Source organism: Petromyzon marinus, chromosome 8, assembly GCF_048934315.1.
Source record: "Petromyzon marinus isolate PM22_M1 ecotype Great Lakes invasive population chromosome 8, UKy_Petmar_22M1.pri1.0, whole genome shotgun sequence".
Lineage (NCBI taxonomy): Eukaryota > Metazoa > Chordata > Hyperoartia > Petromyzontiformes > Petromyzontidae > Petromyzon > Petromyzon marinus.
The window spans coordinates 17678874-17702011 of NC_133674.1; the positions used below are offsets into that span (position 1 = coordinate 17678874).

General features: G+C 37.0%; 1 protein-coding gene across 5 annotated transcripts in view; it reads right to left on the minus strand.

Annotated features, from left to right (window-relative positions):
• Positions 1-23138, minus strand: part of MICU1 (mitochondrial calcium uptake 1) — a 47071-nt gene that overhangs the window by 17347 nt on the left and 6586 nt on the right. For 3 of the 5 annotated variants that reach the window (XM_032950002.2, XM_032949999.2, XM_032950000.2), the window contains 4 exons: positions 15049-15199; positions 8118-8280; positions 4543-4586; positions 3088-3099 (listed from right to left, as the gene is read on the minus strand). In XM_032950002.2, coding sequence (XP_032805893.1) covers positions 3088-3099; positions 4543-4586; positions 8118-8280; positions 15049-15199 — 370 coding nt within the window. The remainder of the gene's footprint in view (positions 1-3087; positions 3100-4542; positions 4587-8117; positions 8281-15048; positions 15200-23138) is intronic. The other 2 variants (XM_032950003.2, XM_032950001.2) reach the window with 1 other exon arrangement.

The following is a 23138-nucleotide window of genomic DNA, read 5'->3' on the forward strand; positions in this document are numbered from 1 at the left end:
ACTGCACGGCAAAATTTTCCGTGATCATTGTTTTTGTGCAGTCATTGGTGACTGGGCTGAGCCAATCAACTCATTACATTTAAGAACCTGATTTTAATGAACAGGCTGTTTTCTCCATTCAAATACAGAATCTCACTGTTGCCAGCTCAGCGCTTTGACCTCTGAGCCACCTAGCCACCTTATCTGTAATCACATTCTAACTGCTGATCTAAGATACCATTAATAAAGCACAGCTAGCAAGCCAATCCATTCAGGCAGCCTACAACGTGGATTTATAAAGCGTATAAATGTACCTGCATCCCAAGACATTGAGATTTCAACGTACAAACGTGTTGCACAGAAACAACCAAAAGCACATGCACAAATGGATACAAATGTCAGGTTAACAGCTTAGACCCACACGCTCACATCCCAACACTGTAATGCACGGACACTACCAATTATTTTCAGGAGCTTATTCTTGAAATTCAAATGCCTGTTTGCAGGTCTTTCAGGGCTACTCTTGCCAAACATCTGCCCAAATCTGGGCATTTAGCATTGGTAAGTTGTGTTTTAGAAGGTGCAATAAAGCCAGACTGTAATGTCTAAAAACGACAACAGAAAACTTGGGACCGAATTAAATATGTACATTCACCATTTGCCATCTTGCATTGGCAGAATGAAACAAGATAAACACATTTAAAAACACATGCGCACTGTGAAACGGGAAAACAGTCTTCTTTGGTTCTTTAAAGTCACGTAGAATGAGAATAAAATAATATAATAACACAAAAAAATTCTCATGACGTTTCGGCCACAACACAAGTAGCCTTCTTCAGGTGAAAGAACAGAACTGTCGGGACGACAGAGCTTTTGCAGTCACGAAAGCTTTAAATCGGGAAAACACTGCTTTACGTATCGTACAAAAGCCAGTTTACTGGCACAAGCTCCTTCGTCAATGACATAATGGAGGATTTTCCAATGTGAATGTTTTTAAAAAGATGCAATTTATCAGGAGCTTAACCTGTGCCAACTTGTTTTTTACATGCAATATTACACACCATGGTTTGCCACCAGACACAGGTCCATTTTACATGGAATCAATAAACTACAATGAAGGCGATAAAACGTCTTCATTGGTATGCAGTCGTTTTCATTAACGATGGAGATCCAACAGGAGTAGCTAAACTCTGAATATTAATGTTGGAACAAATAATTAAATTGCCAATGGTCTAAATACATTGCAATGTATAATAATCTTTTAATACACAGGAATATTGGTCAAGCAAAAGTTGTAAATATTTGTAACAATCCATAGCTTTTTTGCCATTTTTTTTGCAGTGGCTTATATTTCATTACTTTTAAATGTTGTCAGGATTTAACTGGTCATAAATTTTATTTAATTTTGGACGTTAATTAAAAGCATTGGACCTTGTAGGACGAGTGAAATTTTGCAACTTGTAATGTTTCATTATAATTATGCATTGCTTTTTAAAATCCACTGAAAAAAATTCTGGACAATGTGCCAGGTTTAAAGTCTTATCTTGTGATTGATGTATTCCAACGCTTTATTTAATGTAGGAATATTTGGATATAAACTAACTCATCTTATCTGCACTCACATGCCTTATGCCGTCTCAGAATGCATTGGAAAATAGAGGTTTTTCCAAAGGTTTGCATCATGATTTCGTACATTTTCTTACGTTATGACTGTAACCTATAAGTCAGCTTAACTCGTCGAAAAATGATATGACAGCAACCTGCAAATAGTGCAGATTTGTTTTTAAATGCTTCACATTTTATAAGTAGGGCTGGGCAATGAATCGGCACTCTGATAGTGTCAGCTCGAAGCTATAAATAGTCGCCGTGACATCTGTCCTGTTGGCAATGGCATGCAATGTAGCCGATAAATACATTGCCCTGCCTTCCTGGAAGACCAGTGCTGGAAACAAAATATAGCGGTATAGTGATCGTGACTGTTAATGTGTTGTTATTATTTTTTAACCAAACTTACAAATATACTGCTAATTGTTTCCACTCCTGGTACTTGTGGCCATCCATCTTTAAGCTATTTAAGATTATCTCATGTAAATTATTGGTTCTTTCGGTAAAGTCACGAAAGCTTTAAATCAAAACTTATCTCATGTGTTGGGCAGTGAGACTACAATGGCACTATAGTCAGAAAAATGTCACAATTCCTCTGCAATGTGATATGCTGAAAAAAATGTCTTACCATCCAGCCCTAATTATAAATGCATACAACCGAAATACGGTACTGGCTTCAGAAGGAATCCATGGTTTTCCTGGTGATCCAGACAAATTAATTTGGAAGACTTGAATGAAGAACCGATTTAGGTTAGTATGAAGGATGTGCAAAAGATTGTGCATAGATCCAAGACATTGAAACATGCGGGTTACCTACTGACGGTATTGAAGTCAGATTACCCAGAATGTACACGACTGAAGAGAACCATCAACCATTGTTCATTTTATTTTTATGCAACTGTGAAAAATGTTTTGTAAATTAGCGTGCATGGGTGGATAATTATATAATCAAGCGGACGCCGATGAGAAAAAGCTTTGCACTAAGTGGTTATTCAGTAATAATGACACATTAATTTACACACCTGGTTTATCAATGTTTTACGAATCCATAATTGTGTTTTTGTTGTTTAATTACTCATTAATATTTCAGTAGCAGCGTCAAAATAGTATTGAATGTGTCATTTTAAATTAAGCTTTAAGTGTACTACAGACATCCACCTTGGTCTTACCATTTCATGAGATTTCTTTTGGTGCATCCACACATGCCATTTCATACAATTGAATTCAAATCACTGCTTCAGGAAGGATTTAAAGCACAACCATTCCCATGATACATGGTATACATTTTTTTGCCATCTCGGCACATGTTTTTTAAAAAGACGTGCCGATACACTAAAAGCCATTGATAGTTCAATACATATTCACAGTTGCATAAAATGTTTGAAAGAAAAATGAAAGATATTAATCCTGTTTTTAATTGAGAAGGTAAAAAAATGATTTATTGATAGGAAGATATCATCCATGCTGGTTTGAAATCCAAGTGCGATAAGCACGGTACAATACCTTCCAAAAGTCCTGGGACACGTGGGAGTTGAGTATGAGGGAACAAAATACAGTTATCCAGTTACCTGTTGGCTTAAGATCCACAAATTTCTCCAAATATTATCTTACAGCACTGAAAGGTGTTTAAGATTCATTTAAAAATTAGTTACTCTTAATTTGAAAATTACATATATTTGTAAGCCAATGAGGCATTGAGAAATTAGCAGTATTTACAAATAGACTGCTGACAATACTAACAGTTATGCTAATATACAGAATTCATTTGGTTCATTATTATAGATGTGTGTATACATTTTAATTTTACGAGGAACTTTGAGAATTCTTAATTTAAAAAAAACTTTTATTATTTTAAAATGAATAAGAGAGTAAAATATAAAAACCACCAAAACTTGAACTGTTGTAACTATCAAATGTCTTACAACCTAGTTTTTGTCCAGAATAAATTTTCATTTTTGTTTTTGGGCCATGCCAATAGCACACCATGACCTACTCCCCCAAACGATGTCTGCCACTTAAAAATCTGTCACAAAAAGATATGCATTGGTATGAACATTACCAGACAATAGTAGGATTCAATCAAATTGGCTCAGTGGCAAGATGCATGAAATATAGATTATCTAAGCTGCCTAAATTGAATGTTAAGATTTACTATAAATGAAAATGCTATTTAATACATTTACACTATGCCAATGTTAAAAAAAACATTTCTCAACACATTATTCACAAAGTAAACAATCCTTTAGGGAAAAAGAGGGACAGTAAATTCCTGGTAAATTTGAGCAAAACTTTACTTAGTTGCCGTGCCGAGTAAAATAAATTAAGATTTACATTAATGCAGGCATAGGACTTTAATTATAGAGATTGTTTGCGTGGTGTGACAATACAAAATATAAAATTTGGATACGAGCAGATCTCTTGGAACTGTGTTTCCCTTTAATATTCGATCAGCAACCTTCTATTGTCTTGCAATCTTGACAATTGCTTTTAAAATCTAAAGATGAATTATTAAAACACTTTGAAAGTAAACAAAACCCTCATTTAAAACACTTTGAAAAGAAACAAAACACTCATTTAACATTTAATATTTATTTAAACCGATTACATGATACCTACAAATAATATCTAGTAAATGGTTGAGTATTTAAGTGTAGTTCTAGTTAATTGATGCTAAGCTTCTTTTTAGAGCCAATTAAATTAACGGAGATGGTTTAGGAAAGCAATATCCGAGTGCTGGAGACCAGTCATTTTTGTTGGGATGAAGCCTTCAGCAAAATGTTTACAGCCATGCTGATGTGCACATTTTGTAAGCGCACGGCTTCTAATGCAGATTAAGCTTATAGCCATTAAAGCGCCTGCAGTAGCAACGTCAGAGAATTAGCGCAGCAATTAAAATTCAAGAATTAAATATTCATGCTTTTTTTATACAGAGCAACGGCGTTCCAATGTCAGTCTTACCTTTCCATCATAGCGCTTAACTATGAACTGATCCAAACCGAGATCTGAAATGAAAAACAGATGCAATTTTTTCTTGAGATTAAATTAACTGAACCAATCATTATTATATTGGAAAAACATTAAAACATAAATGTATCAGACTAACATAGTTTTTTTTATATAGGATTAATTATTTTCTCAACTGCGGATGTCACTCAAAATGGCTTAAATAATAAAAAAAACATCCAAAAGCCACTAGTGTTCTGAAACATTTTATCATATAAAATTCACCATTTATATAAAGCAAAAAAACATCAGGATGGAGTACATCAATATTTTCAATATAGCCCAGCATTATTATTATGCATATACTGTACTCATAATATATGACCTTAATCTATGGAACAAAATTGCATAATCTCATCATTTGCAATGATGCCACCTCCCCCCCCTAAGCGATTGCCATCTCTCATAGGCTTGAGGTGCAATAATACATCAAGCCCGTCCACTTCATTTCATCGCTCCATATCCCCGGTGAATGATCTCTCAGACATGTTCCCTCTTTCGACTGCTGCTCAGTCATTTGTCACAACCATCGACCATCATCCCGTTGAGTGCCATGTCCAAGCCTAATTTTACTTTTCCGAATAGTCAAGATGATGCCTGCGTGGGTCCTCTGATCCATGTTGATTTTTTATGTTAGCGTAATGTCAACCGTGCACCCATCTTCACTTCTTTGCACAGTTTTCATCTTTTGCTCCATTTTCCAATCATGTTGACTCCCTGCAGCCAATGCTTGAAAGTCACATTTCCTTTGTAATATGAAGTTGTATTGTCATATGGTAATGCACGTATTGTTTTGCTTCTTAAGGATGCCTCAAGTTTGGATCGGACCGCCTCAGGCCCGAATCTTTAGCGTCATATGTCTGCAATGTAACAAACTTTAGTGGTCGATCATTTTTAATTGAAATAGTTAATTTAGAACTTACAATTGAAAACAAAACATTGCTTTTGGATCAAATTACTTTTAGTTGAAGTAAAACATTCATCACTTTGGATGAAAGAATAACCGGGTCACTCCTCATTAATAAAATATCAGCCAGTTTCCCTATCGAGCATGTCCTGTGCTGACAGCAACAAGCAATTAGTATATAATTATATGATGCTCCCTTATTAATGATATCGTTGATTGACCGCTGTTTCACAGAATGCTCAGGATCAGTGGTGCAAAATGCAGACAAAGGTGCATTGTAAAGTTAGAATGTGCAGCTGGCTTTCACCAATAGCCATACAAACAAAAAGCAATTTGCTTGAAAGGATTCCCTCATTCTGCATATTAAAACACGTACATGTTTTAAATAAGAGGTGTAAAGGTGAAGCCCTGCAACAGCTTTCTCACGCCACTGCTAGCAGTAGCGCCTCCACGAGATCAGAATTGGAATCAGAATTTTTATCCTTGAGAAATCCGATGAGCTAAGAAGCTCTTTTTCACAGTTGTCCAGTACGGTTGGGTCTACTTTTCCCACTCACCAAATGTCTTTTAAAGGAGGTGGGAGTACTTAACACTTCATACCACCATGCACAACCTGTCAATCGATTAATTGTGGCACACCAATTCATACTGCTGGGTAAACAGAGGTGGTGGGGTAAGTTAAAAACTTGCACCATTATTTCAATTGCCATGCAACGACCAACCGGACCCATACCCTCTGCATTGCAAAGTCCAGTAACCCTTACGATTACACCACAACAGAGCCATGGCTAAATCATACTTGAAGTGTTTTAAGTATTATATTATAATTACTATTAGTTGGCCTGTTTTTTTAATACTTTTATGACAATATTACCATTCTAAAAAAAAAAATCCAGTTTTAAAATGTTAAGCTGCGCCTACATTTTTAAAATTAATTTGTACATATTCTTAGTTCTTTCGGTAAAGTCACGTTGAAGGGAAACAATAAAATTATAAAATATATAAAAAAACAATAAAAAATTCTCACGACGTTTCGACCATAACACAAACACCTGATGACGACCGTTTGTGTTATGGTCAAAACGTCGTGATAATTTTTTATTGTTTTATATATTTTATTTTATTGTTTCCCTTCAACGTGACTTTACCGAAAGAACTAAGAATATGAATTACTGCAGTCACGAAAGCTTTAAATCAAAATTTAATTTGTACATGTGATGTATTTTTATTTATTGATGGAATGGTATGCTCATGCAAACTTTCCAAGAGGAAACACAAAAAAGCATTAAAAGGTGTATGCTATTTTCTAAGTGCCAAAACATGTCCAAAATAATGGTTGCATTTATATTTTATAAATCAACTAGCTTTACTTCCGGGCTTCGCCCAGGACTTGGATTCACGACGCCCGGCCGCCTTTGGCTCCCCAGTGGCGATGTTCACACACCACACCAGTTACTCGTTTGAGGCTGAGTCGACCTAGGGGAGGCCCAGGACCGGTTCAAATAATTGTCACCGGTGGTGGCCGTGAGCGGGAATCGAACTCGGGTCGCCGGGTTCGTAGCGCGCTAAGCACTACGCATGCGCGGGTCACATGACAGATGTGACGTCACAGCTCACTTGCCGTGCATTATTGAGCCCCCCCCCCCCAAAAAAAAAAATATACCAAAGTCTATTTTTATCATTTTTGCATGGTGTACAGTCTGGAAAGTACCCACATGGCAAATTTCAAGTTTGTTGCATGTCGGGAAGTACTCCAACCATTTTGAACAGACACACAATCACAAATTTCCCTTTTATATATAGAGAGAAGATTATTATGAGCAGGTTGAGTATTTAAAATTCGTTCGAGATTACATATTTGTTTAAATTGCAAGCATTTAAGATAATTCAATGTTGTAATCCATACAAAAAATTGCACCAAGGTTAGGCCCTTGAAAAGTACAATTCCAAGCTAATTCAGTCAAAATCAGTCATGGGGGAAAAGCACTCTGGCATAACCATTCCCTTGGCTCAGATACCTGCTGTTTTGTGTTATATTCAGAAGCCAGAGAGAGCTTTCCGTATTTAAGGCATAGAATTTTAACTACATTGTTTTTCCTTCAGCGATGCAAATGAATTAATCCATGCATTAAGCTTTATAATTTCATAAAAACATTCATCCAACTTTAAATGCTAAAGCAACTCAATGCATTTTTTTATAAGACAAAACAAAGTATTGTTTATTTATAGTATATATAGTTACCTTTATATCTATTCCATTTACATGCTCCTGTTTTCAACATTACAAAACATAAAAATATAATTTCGTTTCATAGTCTAAATGTAACTGTATCTCAAGATGTCACAAACAGTGCAATTGTATGCATCACAGGGACAAAATGGAAGCGAGGGATTTACATTACTAAATTAAAAACGGTGATTCAAGCCACATTACAGACAGGAGAGGGTCATAGGCAGATGAGACTATCTTCACACTGGGAAATGCAGAGACCGCTCACAATTACAAGCGCATTTCAGACAGCAATTTCAGTACCCTCCACCGCTCACTGCTAAAACAAGATTATTGGCGTGACCTTAAAACAAACTGTAACGTTCTAATGACATTGTGCTGGTGGCAGCTCACTTTCAGGCTGCTTCTCGTTGGGTGTAATCGAGCGCACAAAGTCCTGAGGTGTCATGAACACGTCCGACTCGCCGCTCTCATTGTAAATTTTAAGCGTTGCAAAGTAGCGGAAAATTTTATCTGGCGTCGAGAAGGCCCGAATGCGGTTTTCGTACTCGATCACCTGGAAAGAAAGAGGCAAACATCTGACAGTCAATTACTTTTCACACGTAAAATTCACACCAGCAGGTTTTGCCTGTACGGTATACAGAGTTGATAAATAGGCAGAGGACATCACAGAACAGTGTGAATGACTTGCAAAATAATGTAAACCATGCACTTTTTTATTGCTTAAATATAATTGAAGTAAAACATTTCATAAGCCATCGAATCGCAATAGTGCGTGTGTTGTAGATGCATTATGGGCTTAATGTCTGTATTACTATAAACTAAATTGCCAACTTCAATTCGCTGTACGAACATGTTTTAATTAGCTAATACGATAGGTGACAGCTAATTTAGTTTAAAAAATATAAGTACCTTACTGTACTGCCTGTTGTGGAATGCAACTTTTCGGATATGTCTACATGCACAAAGGGGAGTAACAATGTTATGGAAACAGGATAAAATTGCCTTAAGTAGTGTCTCGGCATGATTTGCAATGTGCCAATTCAGCAATGCAACATTGCACATCCTAACGTGTCATATCATTCAGGAACTGTGGTTAACACGCATACTTTGGTCACATGGCAACTGAAATGTGATGTTGTAATACCAATCAATACATCAATATAAAGCAACTGCAGTTGCCTACTATTCCAGAGGCATAAAATTAAACTCTAGCTATATTCAAAGCTATGACATGAATGTGCTTAATATTAGGTGAAGCAAAGTTACTTGATAAATTGGCTAATAAATTAGGACATTTATACACCATTAGATCAAAGTTAAAGACGTTAATGCTATGTGCCCAAACGATACACCATTCAATAATTATTTAAGCCAGGCCTGTAGTAGTAGATTCAAACATTAGCAGGGCACGGTAATGTACCGAATAATTCCACATGTACGTACATACAGTACATGTCCAATTGATATACAGTAACATTGTAGTTCAATCCCCTGCAATTCGACATAGCAGTCAAAACGTGTTGGACAAATCATTTACACCTCTTGATAGTCATGTTACACCTTTCAGGTCTCTTCCCCACGTACAGTACCTCATGTGTGGAACAAAATGTGCTCCATGTGCCTGAATACAATCACATGGATGAATGTATTTTAGAGCCTCCAACTTATATTGCAAGCAACACTCGAGACCAACCGTGTGTAACGGTCGGGCCCTTGAACCCGATTGTTCAATTGTTGTACAGGAAAACATTTCAAGACGCTGTATAAGCCTCTGCTTGTAGAGGCAGGATCAGCATGTATACCGATAATAAATCACAATGCAGCGGAAAGTATCCTGCTTTTATAGGACTTGGCAACAATTATCCCCTTTCACGGGGACAGCGGCGAAGGCAGTGGTTGGCGTGCTGCGTTACGAACCCAGCGACCCGAATTAGATTTCTGGTCACAGGTAACATCAGTGGAGAGTTATCCGAACCGGTCCTGGGCTTATCCCCTTCAACCAGCACTGACCAGAATGGCGAGTTATGGCAAAACAAATATACCATTTTCTGACGTGGCATGTGGAGGCCTTTATCAACCAGTGGATTAATGAAGGGACATTAATAATAATGCCCTGTCACTCAGCTGTTTGCAGCCCGACTATAAAAGAAACATTTTGAGAAGGCATGTGCTTGCTCCAAAACCCATCAAATATGATGTACTTACATAAGGGTGAATGCTTTTCGGTACAAACTACATTTAGGTTAAAATGAGGTCATTGGTGTTATTCAGGAAAGTGCTGTGGCCATAAACAGCAGCTGATCAAAGTGTATTAGGTAGAGCACACAATTGAGTAATTGGTCATTCCAGACAGACCTACATGCTTAGCCAGGTTTTCCTTAGTCAGCACAGACTGAATGAATGACCTCAAAGAGACAGCCAATATACCACGACGCCAGTGGCTCAATACTGCTTTGCTCGTGTGGTTGATAAAAACAAAGCTCTCAATCCCAAAAGAGACGGATTACAACGCACCACGGTTAGGTTGTGCGCAAGTAATCACAGTTTAAATATATAGAGTTCAGGTTTAAAAAATGAAAAATAATGAAAAGCATAAAAAATGTTGTAAATTTAGGCTCACTCTTTTCTTCCCCCCCCCCCCCACAAAGATTTTTGGCCAATTTAGATTGAAGATTTTTTGTTATTTGTGCAAGGCAACAGCGTGTATTAGCTACTTTGAATATCTCAAAAGCTCTCACATCCACAAGAACAGATTCCTCTTGCAATGGATGAGCCGAATATTGTTTATGTTATCGCTTCTATTTTTCATATTAAAAATATAATTGTGTTAGCCTAAAGCAAGCTGTGACAAAAAATCTAAGCCGATAATGATAATGCGCTAATAACCACACGTTTGACACTATGCTGGTAAGCCAGGCATGAACATGCTCTCATTGTTTTAATAAAACAGAAATTACAGTATGCATGTTGTTTACAACTGGCATGCTGTGAGAAGGTTCCAGAAAGTATTAATTTAGGAAATGGCTACACATTTTAATGGTTAAACTTGGGGATATGTTTAGAAATTATAAGTGCCAAATAAATTATTACCCAAGACATCTTCATATTACTGTCTAAAAAATGTGAAAAAAAGGACACGGTCATCTATAAAGAGATTTAAATTACCAAATTTGCTGCTAACATATATTGCTACGACGCTGTCTGCGACAGATGCTCTTTGAATTGTGGGGAAAATTTAAAATGCAATGCATGACTAGAAAAGAACATTGTGTAAAGAGCAGCATCTTTATTTGTTACATTTAATTAATCAGCGAAAGAAAACATTAGCTCAGAATTGGGGCAGTGAAATCGATTTTTGTCACCACAATATATGGGTAATATTGGCACAAACCGTACTGCAATTGTACTTGAGGAATATATGTCCAATGAAAGCCACACATGACAATGAAATTACCTGAGTGGCACACCCCAATCATAAACATGAGGTTTTTTGGGTTAAAAACATATACATTTTAATGTAATTAACTTAATTTGTGGAAAACACTAGCCCTATATTTTAGGCTTTTAATTCTGAAACTTAAAAACTCTTTGGAGCCCACTCAACTTGAGTAATAAATCCTAGTTCTCTCCGTTTATGCACATTCATGTAAATTACCAATTCACTTTGCCGTCACATTTGCATTGTTTTTATTTGATGTACTTACATACCATGGGATTATACTCATGTACCTTACCATACTACTTTATCAAGAGAAGTGCATCATGACCCAATGTCACAGACGAATTTGGCAAGAATGTCTGCAATGTCTAAACTTCCCAACAGCAAGTGTAAACCACTTCATTGCATCGCGACATAAAGCTTTTGTGACTGCAGGAATTCATTCTTTGGGTCTTTCGGTAAAGTCACGTAGAGAGAAAATAACTAAATAACTACTACATTTCGTGATCGAAACGTCGTAGTTGTTATTGTTATTTTCTTTGAACCCAGCTACGTGACTTTACCACAAGACCCAAAGAATGAACTTCATTGCAAACAAGCTGCATGTGGTAAAATACATATTTTCATTTAAACAGCAATTTAAATTCTGTCAGTTTTCAACAGCGTTTTGCATTTAACAGCTAATTCCAAAGAAAATGTTAACAAGTATAAAGCACATACTTACACCTGAAATATTTTGGATGTAGAAATAATTATTTAATATTGAAGCACTACTACACTATTATATATGCATATTCTATGTTTGTTTACTGCAATTGAAATATATTCACATTTTTCTCCTGAAAGTGGCATTTTATTAGTTTTGGAAGGTCAACAGTTTCCATGTTATAAATCATTCTGAACAGCTACGTATAGCAAATATTAGAACGTGTTTATACGTGCATGCCTTTACGATATTCATTTATAACGAAAAACATTTTGATAGAACTCTTCAAACATGTAACCCTCTTTGGGGTAGAAAAACATTCAATCATCTGAACTGCAACAGCTAATACCTATAACCTTGCCAAAAAACAGCACAATCACATTACTGTATTTCACTTTTTTCCGTTTTGGAGAAATGTAATCAGGATCAAATTAATTACTGCAATATAATCTGAACCAATTTAATGAGGGTAGTTTTAGATCAGTTATTCCTACCATTTCTCTAAAGGGTTATCCTAGGGAAGGTATTCAGAAAATGAAAAAAGTCTTAGAAAAATATGGCAACACCATGCAGCTCTAAAAAAAAAAGATTGTGCTTAATTATTCATATCCCTGTAGGACAGTGTTAGGAAGCTGAGGCTTGATTTGAACTTGCAAACCTTGGAACAAAAAAAAGTATTTTCCAACACTCAAGATTATTATACAAATAGTGCACACTTTAAATACAGTAAAAGGGAAACAATGCAGCACTGCAGAAATCTAAAGGCTACCGGTACTGTCACTTCAAACTGTGGTTTGATTTTATAATTAGGGCTTCTATGGTTTCCCCCCCAAGCGGTTTGTGCTGTTACGGTAAAAATAGGACAAGGAGGGCATGCTGCATTAGCCCCTTTCTGGTTCGCCGGTATATTTCACCGTGAGAAGAAAAGGGGGTTTAATAGCTGCAGTGTCTGTAATGAGTGCATTACAGTATCCCGAGGGCTGAATTGAATAGCAGGGAGTCCTGAACCATTTGACCCGATGGAAAAACTGCAGCGCTGACAGGATTCGCTGGTTGAAAGAGGTGAGAAAGAACAGGATTATTTAAAATCAATGTTTTATTTGCTGTAAAAAGCCAGCACTATTTATCCATTATAAAGATAAATCAAATACCTCCATACCTACCTGTCTTTCCTCAGGTCTATTCAAAAGTACAAGTTGGCTCATGTTCTCAACCCACAAGCTTGTTCAGTACAATTTGATATGCAAATAATAAAGTTTAAGATTCTCCATGCACATCTACTGATTAACTGTCTGCAATGATCAATCCACTCCAAGATGTACTGTAATTGGTAGACCTACAAAGCTGGAGAATTGTCGATGACAAACATGTAATGTTTACATTTTAGTTGGAACAGTAATTATGTTTGATTGAAATTGTAATTATTTTTACACGCTTTTATTTAACTCACTGTTGTTGTTGTTGTTGTCGTATCCTTAAATTTTGTAACTCAATTTTAACCCACTTCCCAATGTGGTATCGACTGCAAACTTGGTATACCTATGTCATACTGATGACAATACTATATTCTATCAAAAAAAAGTATTTTTTAACATTCATTTTTATATGTTATGTTTCGGCTTGGGTTTAATTGTCCACGCTTAACTAACGTTGGTTGTAAATCACCACAGTCCCTTACGTTATGGCAAGCTTTGCGGCCACTTCTTGGAGTCGTGGAGTTCTGCCATTACGAGTACGGTACATTTCATTAAAGCATGTTTTTAAAAAAAGTTTTTTAAAAATATTATTACATTGTCTAATGTAAGACACATAAGTAACCAGATAGTGGGTACAAGTTTTATCTGGTTGAACTGAAATTAGTCTCAACATAGCACGTATTTTGTCCTTCCACTTTTATAAGTCATATGATATTTACATGTTAAACGTGCAATAATTTCCCAACACTGTATTGTAACACCAGGAGATGGGATGGTAGTGCTATAGGCATTGCAATGTATTACAAACAAAGTAACCCGAATTTCATTCCGGGCCATGGCTAACCATTGGTGGCAAATTATATCTGAACCAGTCTGAGTGACCCCCAGCAGCCACCCACACTGACAAGCAGGGTCAAATATGGTTCAAAAAAAGAACCCATGACCAACACGAAGTAGAGATGCCTTCACCCAATACTGGACTGTTATGATATTCTATTTTAACAGAGCATCATGATAACATTCATAAGATCCTCATGAACAGACAACTGTACTCCAATTTCACCGTTCCTGCTACAATAGGGTAATGATAAATGGGACGATTACTGATAGCGAAAGAACAACATGCAAATGAGATCGGGGAGTTGAATATAATGAGCTTTTCCCCATACATCTTCAGTAAAATGAGGTTGCATAAAGTAATGAAACTGGTGAATGCTTGTCACAACTAATGCTTCACATTTAATAGTGTCCCTGTGGGGCTTACAGGTCAACCGATTTTAGGACACATACTATCTGTGCTCATGAGAAATATATCAATAACCCAAGTGCAGCCAACACAATTTTTCTCACACAGCGTGATAGATGGTCACACGTTTATGTAAACATATTAATCCACAAAATGATCACCTCGAGCACAACATTTTAAACGCAAAAGAATATGAAATGGCAAATATCTGTGTTAAAAGGATTTGAATAAACCGCACGCAGCTAGCACTGTGTGACGGATTGTTGCACGCTTGCATAATTAACTAATCAACAAAATGATCATTTTCACCTTGAGTGTAAAATTGAATCAATTAAATATCAAAACCAACTGATGTTAAACATAATTAAAACCCATATATTTACACGGCTTCATATACTGTATACATCTTAAACCTGTGATGCAGAAATTTAATCGAGAATGTCTACTGCTTGGAAAAATAATTTTAGATAGAGTATAGGGAAATTGGTCTATCAATATTTTATAAAAATTTTATGATCAAATCAGTTCCTGCAACACCACATTTGCAAGCTGCTCGGAGCTGTGGCATATGGACAAAAGGGTTCTATGAATATACATATTTTAGTTGCCACCTTTCACATGGTAGCTGAATGTGATTGCACTCATAAACTAAAATAAGCACTTTGCATATACAAAACACGATATCCCATTGCACTGGTGGGTTTTTATAGAGAACAAAATCATATTCGACCTACCCTGCGATCCCTGAAGCCAACCTTCTGTTTTTTCTTCTTGCAATCTTCCTTTTGCTCTGCATCGCTTGATTCGCTCTCTTGGTCCGAAGTCTCAATCGCTCCATTTTTCTCAGTTTTTTCCTTCACTGAACCCTCGGCCTCAACACGCACACTGAGCCATGCACAGCAAGAGGGCAACAACCACAATGCTGATGAATGCCCCATCACAGTCAAGTTAATAGGTTAAGACGTGGTTTCTCAAATGCCATGTTTTGTATCCCATCATGCTGCAAGATTTCAGTGGAATGTGTAACCACTTAAAATCTATTTTGAATGGAGAACATTGGTGAATGTGGACAGGTTGACTGCAGTGGGGGGGGGGGTACTGCAAGAATGAAATTTGATGATTCCCTGACCTACTTTATGTCCACAGGACTAAGGGGGGGGGTATCGTCATCACACTCTCCAGGATTGTTTTCAATGTTCCACAGTGTGATTTGATAAATGAGAAGTCAAAACAGCATGGCTCCGTGTACTGTATTGCCTTTTTAGGTGCACCCTGCTTCGTTTTTTCTGGCACCATGCCCTTTGTTCTCATCTCCACGTGTGAATAATGGGAGGAACTACTCCCAACCGTACCAAGCGCCCTTTTGTGTGCCATCTATCCTGCATGTTTTTTTCCCTGCAGGAAACACAGTTTTATATAAACTCGAGGATACAGCTGGTGCCAACCCGTTCGACCACTCCTGTAATGCAACAAAAAATTAAAACATGGAACATTTTAAAATTTTGCACGACAGAACTGTTATTTCCAAAATATTTGGTGAAGAATCTGTGTCACTTATTTTTTGGTAGGTATGAACTAAAATCAATACCAACAAGGTTAAAATGATTATGTGAGTGTTTAAAATTCTGCTTCTCAACACGATTGCATCACATTATCTGCAGGAGAGACTAAATTACACAAAACCATTGATGTACAAAAGTTATAATTGTTATGTTTGACCATTCAACCTAATATCAAACAACTTATGTATAGAGCAGATCTATAACTATTTACCCTCCCAGCAAATCGTATCGCTGCAGAGGTCATGCAATCTATTACATTCCACATATGAAAATATTATTTCGGATTCTTACACATGGGATTGATGGATGTATCATGAGCTTACGAATCGATAGGCACATCTTTATAGCTCTAATATGCAGCAGAAGCTGGATATAAGCTCAACTACTATAAGCAACACATGCTTACATTACACTGGTGGCAGAAAAGCCAAGGGAAACTTCTGAAAGAGCACACTTCACAGTTAAAGCGTATCCTGCTTTGCTCCCAAGGGGTGTCGTTATATCCAGCATCCACTGTATCGCCCAAATATACGGGGTCTTAAACAACATAACAATTCACGGAATGTTCTGAAAATCTAACGGTTAAAAGTTTTTTTCTTTCTAAGGTCAGGAGGAGCTTCATTTGTATACTCCATCCTTATGCGCTGCAACTAAAATACGCCAAGCTGATGACAACACACTCGGCAAGAATGGAAATGCTGTAGTGGGTGGGGCTCAGCTGAGCCATCGTGATGTATAAATTGACACAAGCCTGGTGCCCGCCCGCCCGCACGCCGATTACTCCTTGAATATGAATTAAACGTGAACGCTATGTCTCTATTAAACATTAAGTTACAACTATGAAAGTTGAGAGGACACAAGTATGACCAAGTTGAAAATGAGGCTGAGACCTAGTTGAGATAAAGTTTGACTTAATGCCTTATTCACAAAGCAGTCTTGTCATCATGAACAGCACTGGCAGTGTTCTATTTGCTGCTGGATGAAGGCCTCCTCACACCATCTCCTTCCGTCAGGTCCTGGAATGCCACAATCCATCTGACTCATCACTCCACCTCTGCGTCCAATACTGTGTTCTCCTAACATGCTTAATTTTGTCTCCATTTATATGCATGCCTTTGTTTCCCAAAAACAATTGAGGTAAAACATCTTGTGTTATTTTGAATAACCTTTACCAAAGCACGTTTTTTCTTGTTCGACTCAATTTCTCACAAGAATTCTGCTAATTTCTTCATGTCATCTGCATACAGCCGTTCCATTTTTTTATATAAATGGCTGCATTATATCAAAACACATTTTATTTCTTACTTGGTTTGTGAGAGCTTAGTTGGCCGCATTAGTTTTCACTCATTGTAATGCATTTACATAGCCTATGAAGCTAAAATGGTAAAGAAACACTTCCTACAATTATTTAAGATAGTCTTTTTTAAATGCAAGAAAACACTGACGCATCATTCCATGAATGCGGTTTAATCTAATTTAACATTTAGTAAAGAAGTCCAGTAGTTTGGCTCCAACAACGTGTCCTGTTTCTTTGGTAATTTTCACAGTTGTATTATCTGGTCCAGGAGCTTTCCTAGTTTTAATGCTCTAAAGGATCATTCACTTCGAGTGTGATATCTGGAACTTCAATATCAAGTTTGATTTGTTTTTTTGCTATCGCGATGTGCAAAAATTTACTCCACTAATTTTAAGATTCTATGCTGATCATTTGTTATCCAAATTCATCCCTAAGTGCTATTATTAATATATTTCAAATCAATCTCCTTTTTTACTGCTTTCATGTTCCCATGGTTCACTATATCTTTAATAATTTCTGTGTTACATTCTCCAATTTCTCATCTCATTCTTTCCAAAATGATACTAAAAAGTTCTGTATATTCATTTTTTTGTGAAGCATATCCAGCTTGCATATTTTTGTCCTCAGAATGTCTTGTGGCTTCAGGTAATTAATTTGTTTTTGCGTTTAACACTTCCTCTAACTTTCAATGCATTATCCATTGCTGTGCTAATTATATAATTAAGTACTGACATTAATTTAATGAGTTTGACTCTGGGTATTTTAATGTACTGCATAGTTTATCTGAAATTGTTTTATTTGAATTCTCTCGTTTTTTACTGTACAGCAATTAGCTTTGTCCCCTCTTTGGTTATGTTGAAATGCCACCTTGCATCACACCAGCCTGTGATCCCTGTGTGGATGCTATATACATTCAAGTTGTGTTGTTTAAATCGAAATTGTATCAGAGGTCAAGTTGACTAATTACACTGGTCTACAATTTTTTAGACGTCTGCTTCAGAGATTAAATGTGCTGTTTATTATGGATTTTGATGTGCTGAATTCAAATATACTGACAAATGAGAGAGCACGACACTGTATGATTTCTAGAGCTGATATGGTGCTATTTGTTCAGCAGAGGGATGCAAGCCTAGTTATCATTGCATCATCCATGACTTCTAGGAATAACATGATGCAATTCATATCATGTATAGTTCAAATTGTATCATTCATTGTTTTGGTTTAACACGTAGGCTTTCGCGACCAATATTATTCATAATAAAGGTTTTTAGGTTAGATCCCGTTATTTATTAATGCGTTGTAACCCTCCACCACCCGACACGGCCAATCAGCAAAAAAAGTGTCACGTTGACAAAAGACAAATAGTTCACTACTTTAGCCCACCGGTGTGTTGAAGAGTGAATCCCAACATTTACAGTTTGAGTACGACGTTTCGCTGGTAATTACATCCAGCATCATCGGGCAATTCGCCAGAATGGTAAAGCCCTCACTTGCTCCCGGTCTTAAATAGAGCAGCAGGGTGATGTCATCATTTAACTCATTTCAGGTGCAGTGATTTGAGGCTGAGGGGGGTGTATTATAATTATATAATCGATTGGTAATCAGTCAATGGTTATGATTAGTAATGAGTTGTAGATTAGTAATTCGTTGTAATGTGTTATTGTGATTATATGCTACGTTAGTAATCCGTTAATTAGTATGTGTTTCCCCTATAAGGAATTGTAATATGTATTATTTAATAATACGCTTCCAAGCCGCACTAAACCTGTAGCTGTCAGAGAGATTAAAGTTATTTCTATTCCTCTCAATTTTAATGGATTCTCTAATTAGTCTTTGCCAGTAATAATCAGTTTTAGACAACACTTCAACGTTATCAAAATCAATTGAGTGTCCTTGTTGACAAGCATGTTCTGCCACTGCCGACAGTTGTGTTTGAGATAATTTAATATTTCTTTGATGTTCTTTTAGTCTTATGCTGATGTTACGTCCCGTCTGTTCAATATAGCATCTGCGACATAAACAATTAATCCGATATACACCTTCTGTTGATAATTTAGGTAATGCGTGTTTAGTGCAAGATACTAGTTTTTGAATTTTGTGTACTGTACCAAATCTTACTGTAATGTTTTGCTTTTGCAAAACACGGGCTAATTTGTCAGTTACTCCTGAGATATAAGAGCACTTGCCTCGAGCACATTAAAACCATCTTTTTGGTTTAGATATGTGGATGACACTTTGGTTGTCTGGCCACATGGTAAAGATACACTTAATGATTTTCTAAATCATCTCAATGCACAAAACCCAGCCATCCAGTTCACCATGGAAATGGAGGTGAATGACACACTCCCGTTCCTAGATATTTTGCTTGGACATGGCCTAAACGGTAAAATAACACACAGCGTTTACAGAAAGCAAACGCACACTGATGCCTATCTGAATGCAGATTCGCATCATCATCCAGCTCAGAAATCCTCTCTTATCAAGACGCTCATACATCGGGCTAAAACAGTGTCAGATGGTGAAAGTCTAGTGAGAGAGATCAAACACGTTAAAGAAGCACGACAGAATGGCTACAATAATGCTCAAATTAACAGAGCACTGAATGCCAAATCACGATCGCAAAGCAATACTGCTGAAAGCGATCAGATTGTTAAAACAATAAAAAATCCATATATCTCAGGAGTAACTGACAAATTAGCCCGTGTTTTGCAAAAGCAAAACATTACAGTAAGATTTGGTACAGTACACAAAATTAAAAAAAACTAGTATCTTGCACTAAAGACGCATTACCTAAATAATCAACAGAAGGTGTATATCAGATGAACTGTTTATGTGGCAGATGCTATATTGGACAGACGGGACGTAACATCAGCATAAGACTAAAATAACATCAAAGAAATATTAAATTCTCAAACACAACTGTCGGCAGTGGCAGAACATGCTTGTCAACAAGGACACTCAATTGATTTTGATAACGTTGAAGTGTTGTGTAAAACTCATTATTACTGGCAAAGACTAATTAGAGAATCCATTGAAATTGAGAGGAATAGAAATAACTTTAATAGCTCTGACAGCTACAGGCTTAGTGTGGCTTGGAAGCGTATTATTAAATACATATTACAATTCCTTATAGGGGAAACACATACTAATTAATGGATTACTAACGTAGCATATAATCACAATAACACACATTACAACTAATTACTAATCTACAACTCATTACTAATCATAACCATTGACTGATTACCAATCGATTATATAATTATAATACCCCCCCCCTCCGCCTCAAATCACTGCACCTGAAATGAGTTAAATGATGACGTCACCCTGCTGCTCTATTTAAGACCGGGAGCAAGCGAGGGCTTTACCATTCTGGCGAATTGCCCGATGATGCTGGATGTAATTACCAGCGAAACGTCGTACTCAAACTGTAAATGTTGTGGATTCACTCTTCAACACACCGGTGGGCTAAAGTAGTGAACTATTTGTCTTTTGTCAACGTGACACTTTTTTGCTGATTGGCCGTGTCGGGTGGTGGAGGGTTACGACACATTTATAAATAACGCGATCTAACCCAAAAACCTTTATTATGAATTCATTGTTTTGCTCAAAAAGCAAGTACTGTCCAAACCCAGTCATAGATGTATTCAAAGATCCAGTCAAAAATCTATTTGTCATTTCTGGTTTAAATTGAGATCCCTACCCTTTATAACTCACTTATCCTCCGTCATTCCCAAGTCAAGGGTCGTATGTATTGACTCAGAAGCATATCTTGAAAACTAGAGCCAATCAACAATTTTAAGCATCATTTTTATTCTCAGTGACCCATAATTAGTAAAGTTGGACTACACTTATTTCAGAAGCATTTTGGCTGTAGACCAGTGTTATGGGAGGTGTGGGATTCTTAGACCACCAACAAATATGTAGTTTTGGACAAAGAAGCAATACAAACTACTGTGTTTATATCATACACGTCTTATAAAGACTAAGTTAAATTGGTTAACTGTATTTAAATCCAATCTCCAGAATGTTTTAATCACATACCTACCAATGGAATCTCTTATAGATATTAAGGATTGTTGAAAGAATAATACCCTCTTGCGTAAAAAATGTTGGGTTTTAATGGACTGCAGCAGACCCCAGTATGTGTAATAATTCATAAGGATTGACTGTTGGGCTCATCATGTTTCTAGAATGCCAGGTAGGATGATCCCGAGTGTCACATTACATGGCAAATCGAAGAAAAAAAATTGTCAGTACAAACGAGAAAAGAACAGGGTTGTGTTGGCAGTGCCAGGCAAGTGGGAATCATTCAACAGCTATGCAAGAAAATAGTATAAGCCTCTGGCTGCACACAACTCACAATATGCAAATGGTGCATTAAATATATTTCCAGGATACAGTAAAGTTAATTTTGTTTTGTCTAACAGTGCTCAACAACGATCTTTGACAAGAGGCAATTCCTTAGTATTTTCTGACATGACTTTACCTCCCAAGACAACACTATAAATATAAATACATACAACAATATATATTTCATATGCATGGTTTACACACAAACTCACTACAGGACCATTTAATAAGCAACACACCACTTATAGGACATGTCACGAGGTATAGCACAGTGGCCCTGTTGACAGTGTGTACTCGTTTTCACACGGGACCGCTTTGAAAATGCATTTCAAAACACAACAAAGCGCACACACACACACATCCACGACATAGAAGTTATTTTCAGTCTACGGTAATTAAACATTTGCTATGAAAGAGTGCTAGTGTTGTCCAAAATGGCATATACATGATAGTTAAAATTTAACAATCCCCATATTGTTAGTCTTAGGTTTGGTTTAGCTAGTGTAATCATGTCAAGTTCAATCGATTAATTGATAAAAACAAAAATTATTGTGCTCACGATACGTGTATTATATCATGCCTGTATCAAGTCATTCTCAAATTCAATTCAAGGACATGTTAATTATATACAGTGAGGGAAAAAAGTATTTGATCCCCTGCCGATTTTGTACGTTTGCCCACTGACAAGGAAATGATCAGTCTATAATTGTAATGGTAGGTTTATTTAAACAGTGAGAGACAGAATAACAACAAAATCCAGAAAAACGCATGTCAAAAATGTTATAAATTGATTTGCATTTTAATGAGGGAAATAAGTATTTGACCCCCTCTCAAGCAGAAAGATTTCTGGCTCCCAGGTGTCTTTTATAAGGTAACGAGCTGAGAGTAGGAGCAGACTCTTAAAGGGAGTGCTCCTAATCTCAGCTTGTTACCTGTATAAAAGACACCTGTCCACAGAAGCAATCAATCAATCAGATTCCAAACTCTCCACCATGGCCAAGACCAAAGAGCTCTCCAAGCATGTCAGGGACAAGATTGTAGATCTACACAAGGCTGGAATGGGCTACAAGACCATTGCCAAGCAGCTTGGTGAGAAGGTGACAACACTTGGTGCGAATTATTCGCAAATGGAAGAAACACAAAAGAACTGTCAATCTCCCTCGGCCTGGGGCTGCATGCAAGATCTCACCTCGTGGAGTTGCAATGATCATGAGAACGGTGAGGAATCATCCCAGAACTACACGGGAGAATCTTGTCAATGATCAAGGCAGCGGGGACCATAGTCACCAAGAAAACAATTGGTAACACACTACACCGTGAAGGACTGAAATCCTGCAGCGCCCACAAGGTCACCCTGCTCAAGAAAGCACATATACATGCCCGTCTGAAGTTTGCCAATGAACATCTGAATGATTCAAAAGACAACTGGGTGAAAGTGTTGTGGTCAGATGAGACCAAAATGGAGCTTTTTGGCATCAACTCAACTCGCCGTGTTTGGAGGAGGAGGAATGCTGCCTATGACCCCAAGAACACCATCCCCACCGTAAAACATGGAGGTGGAAACATTATGCTTTGGGGGTGTTTTCCTGCGAAGGGGACAGGACAACTTCAC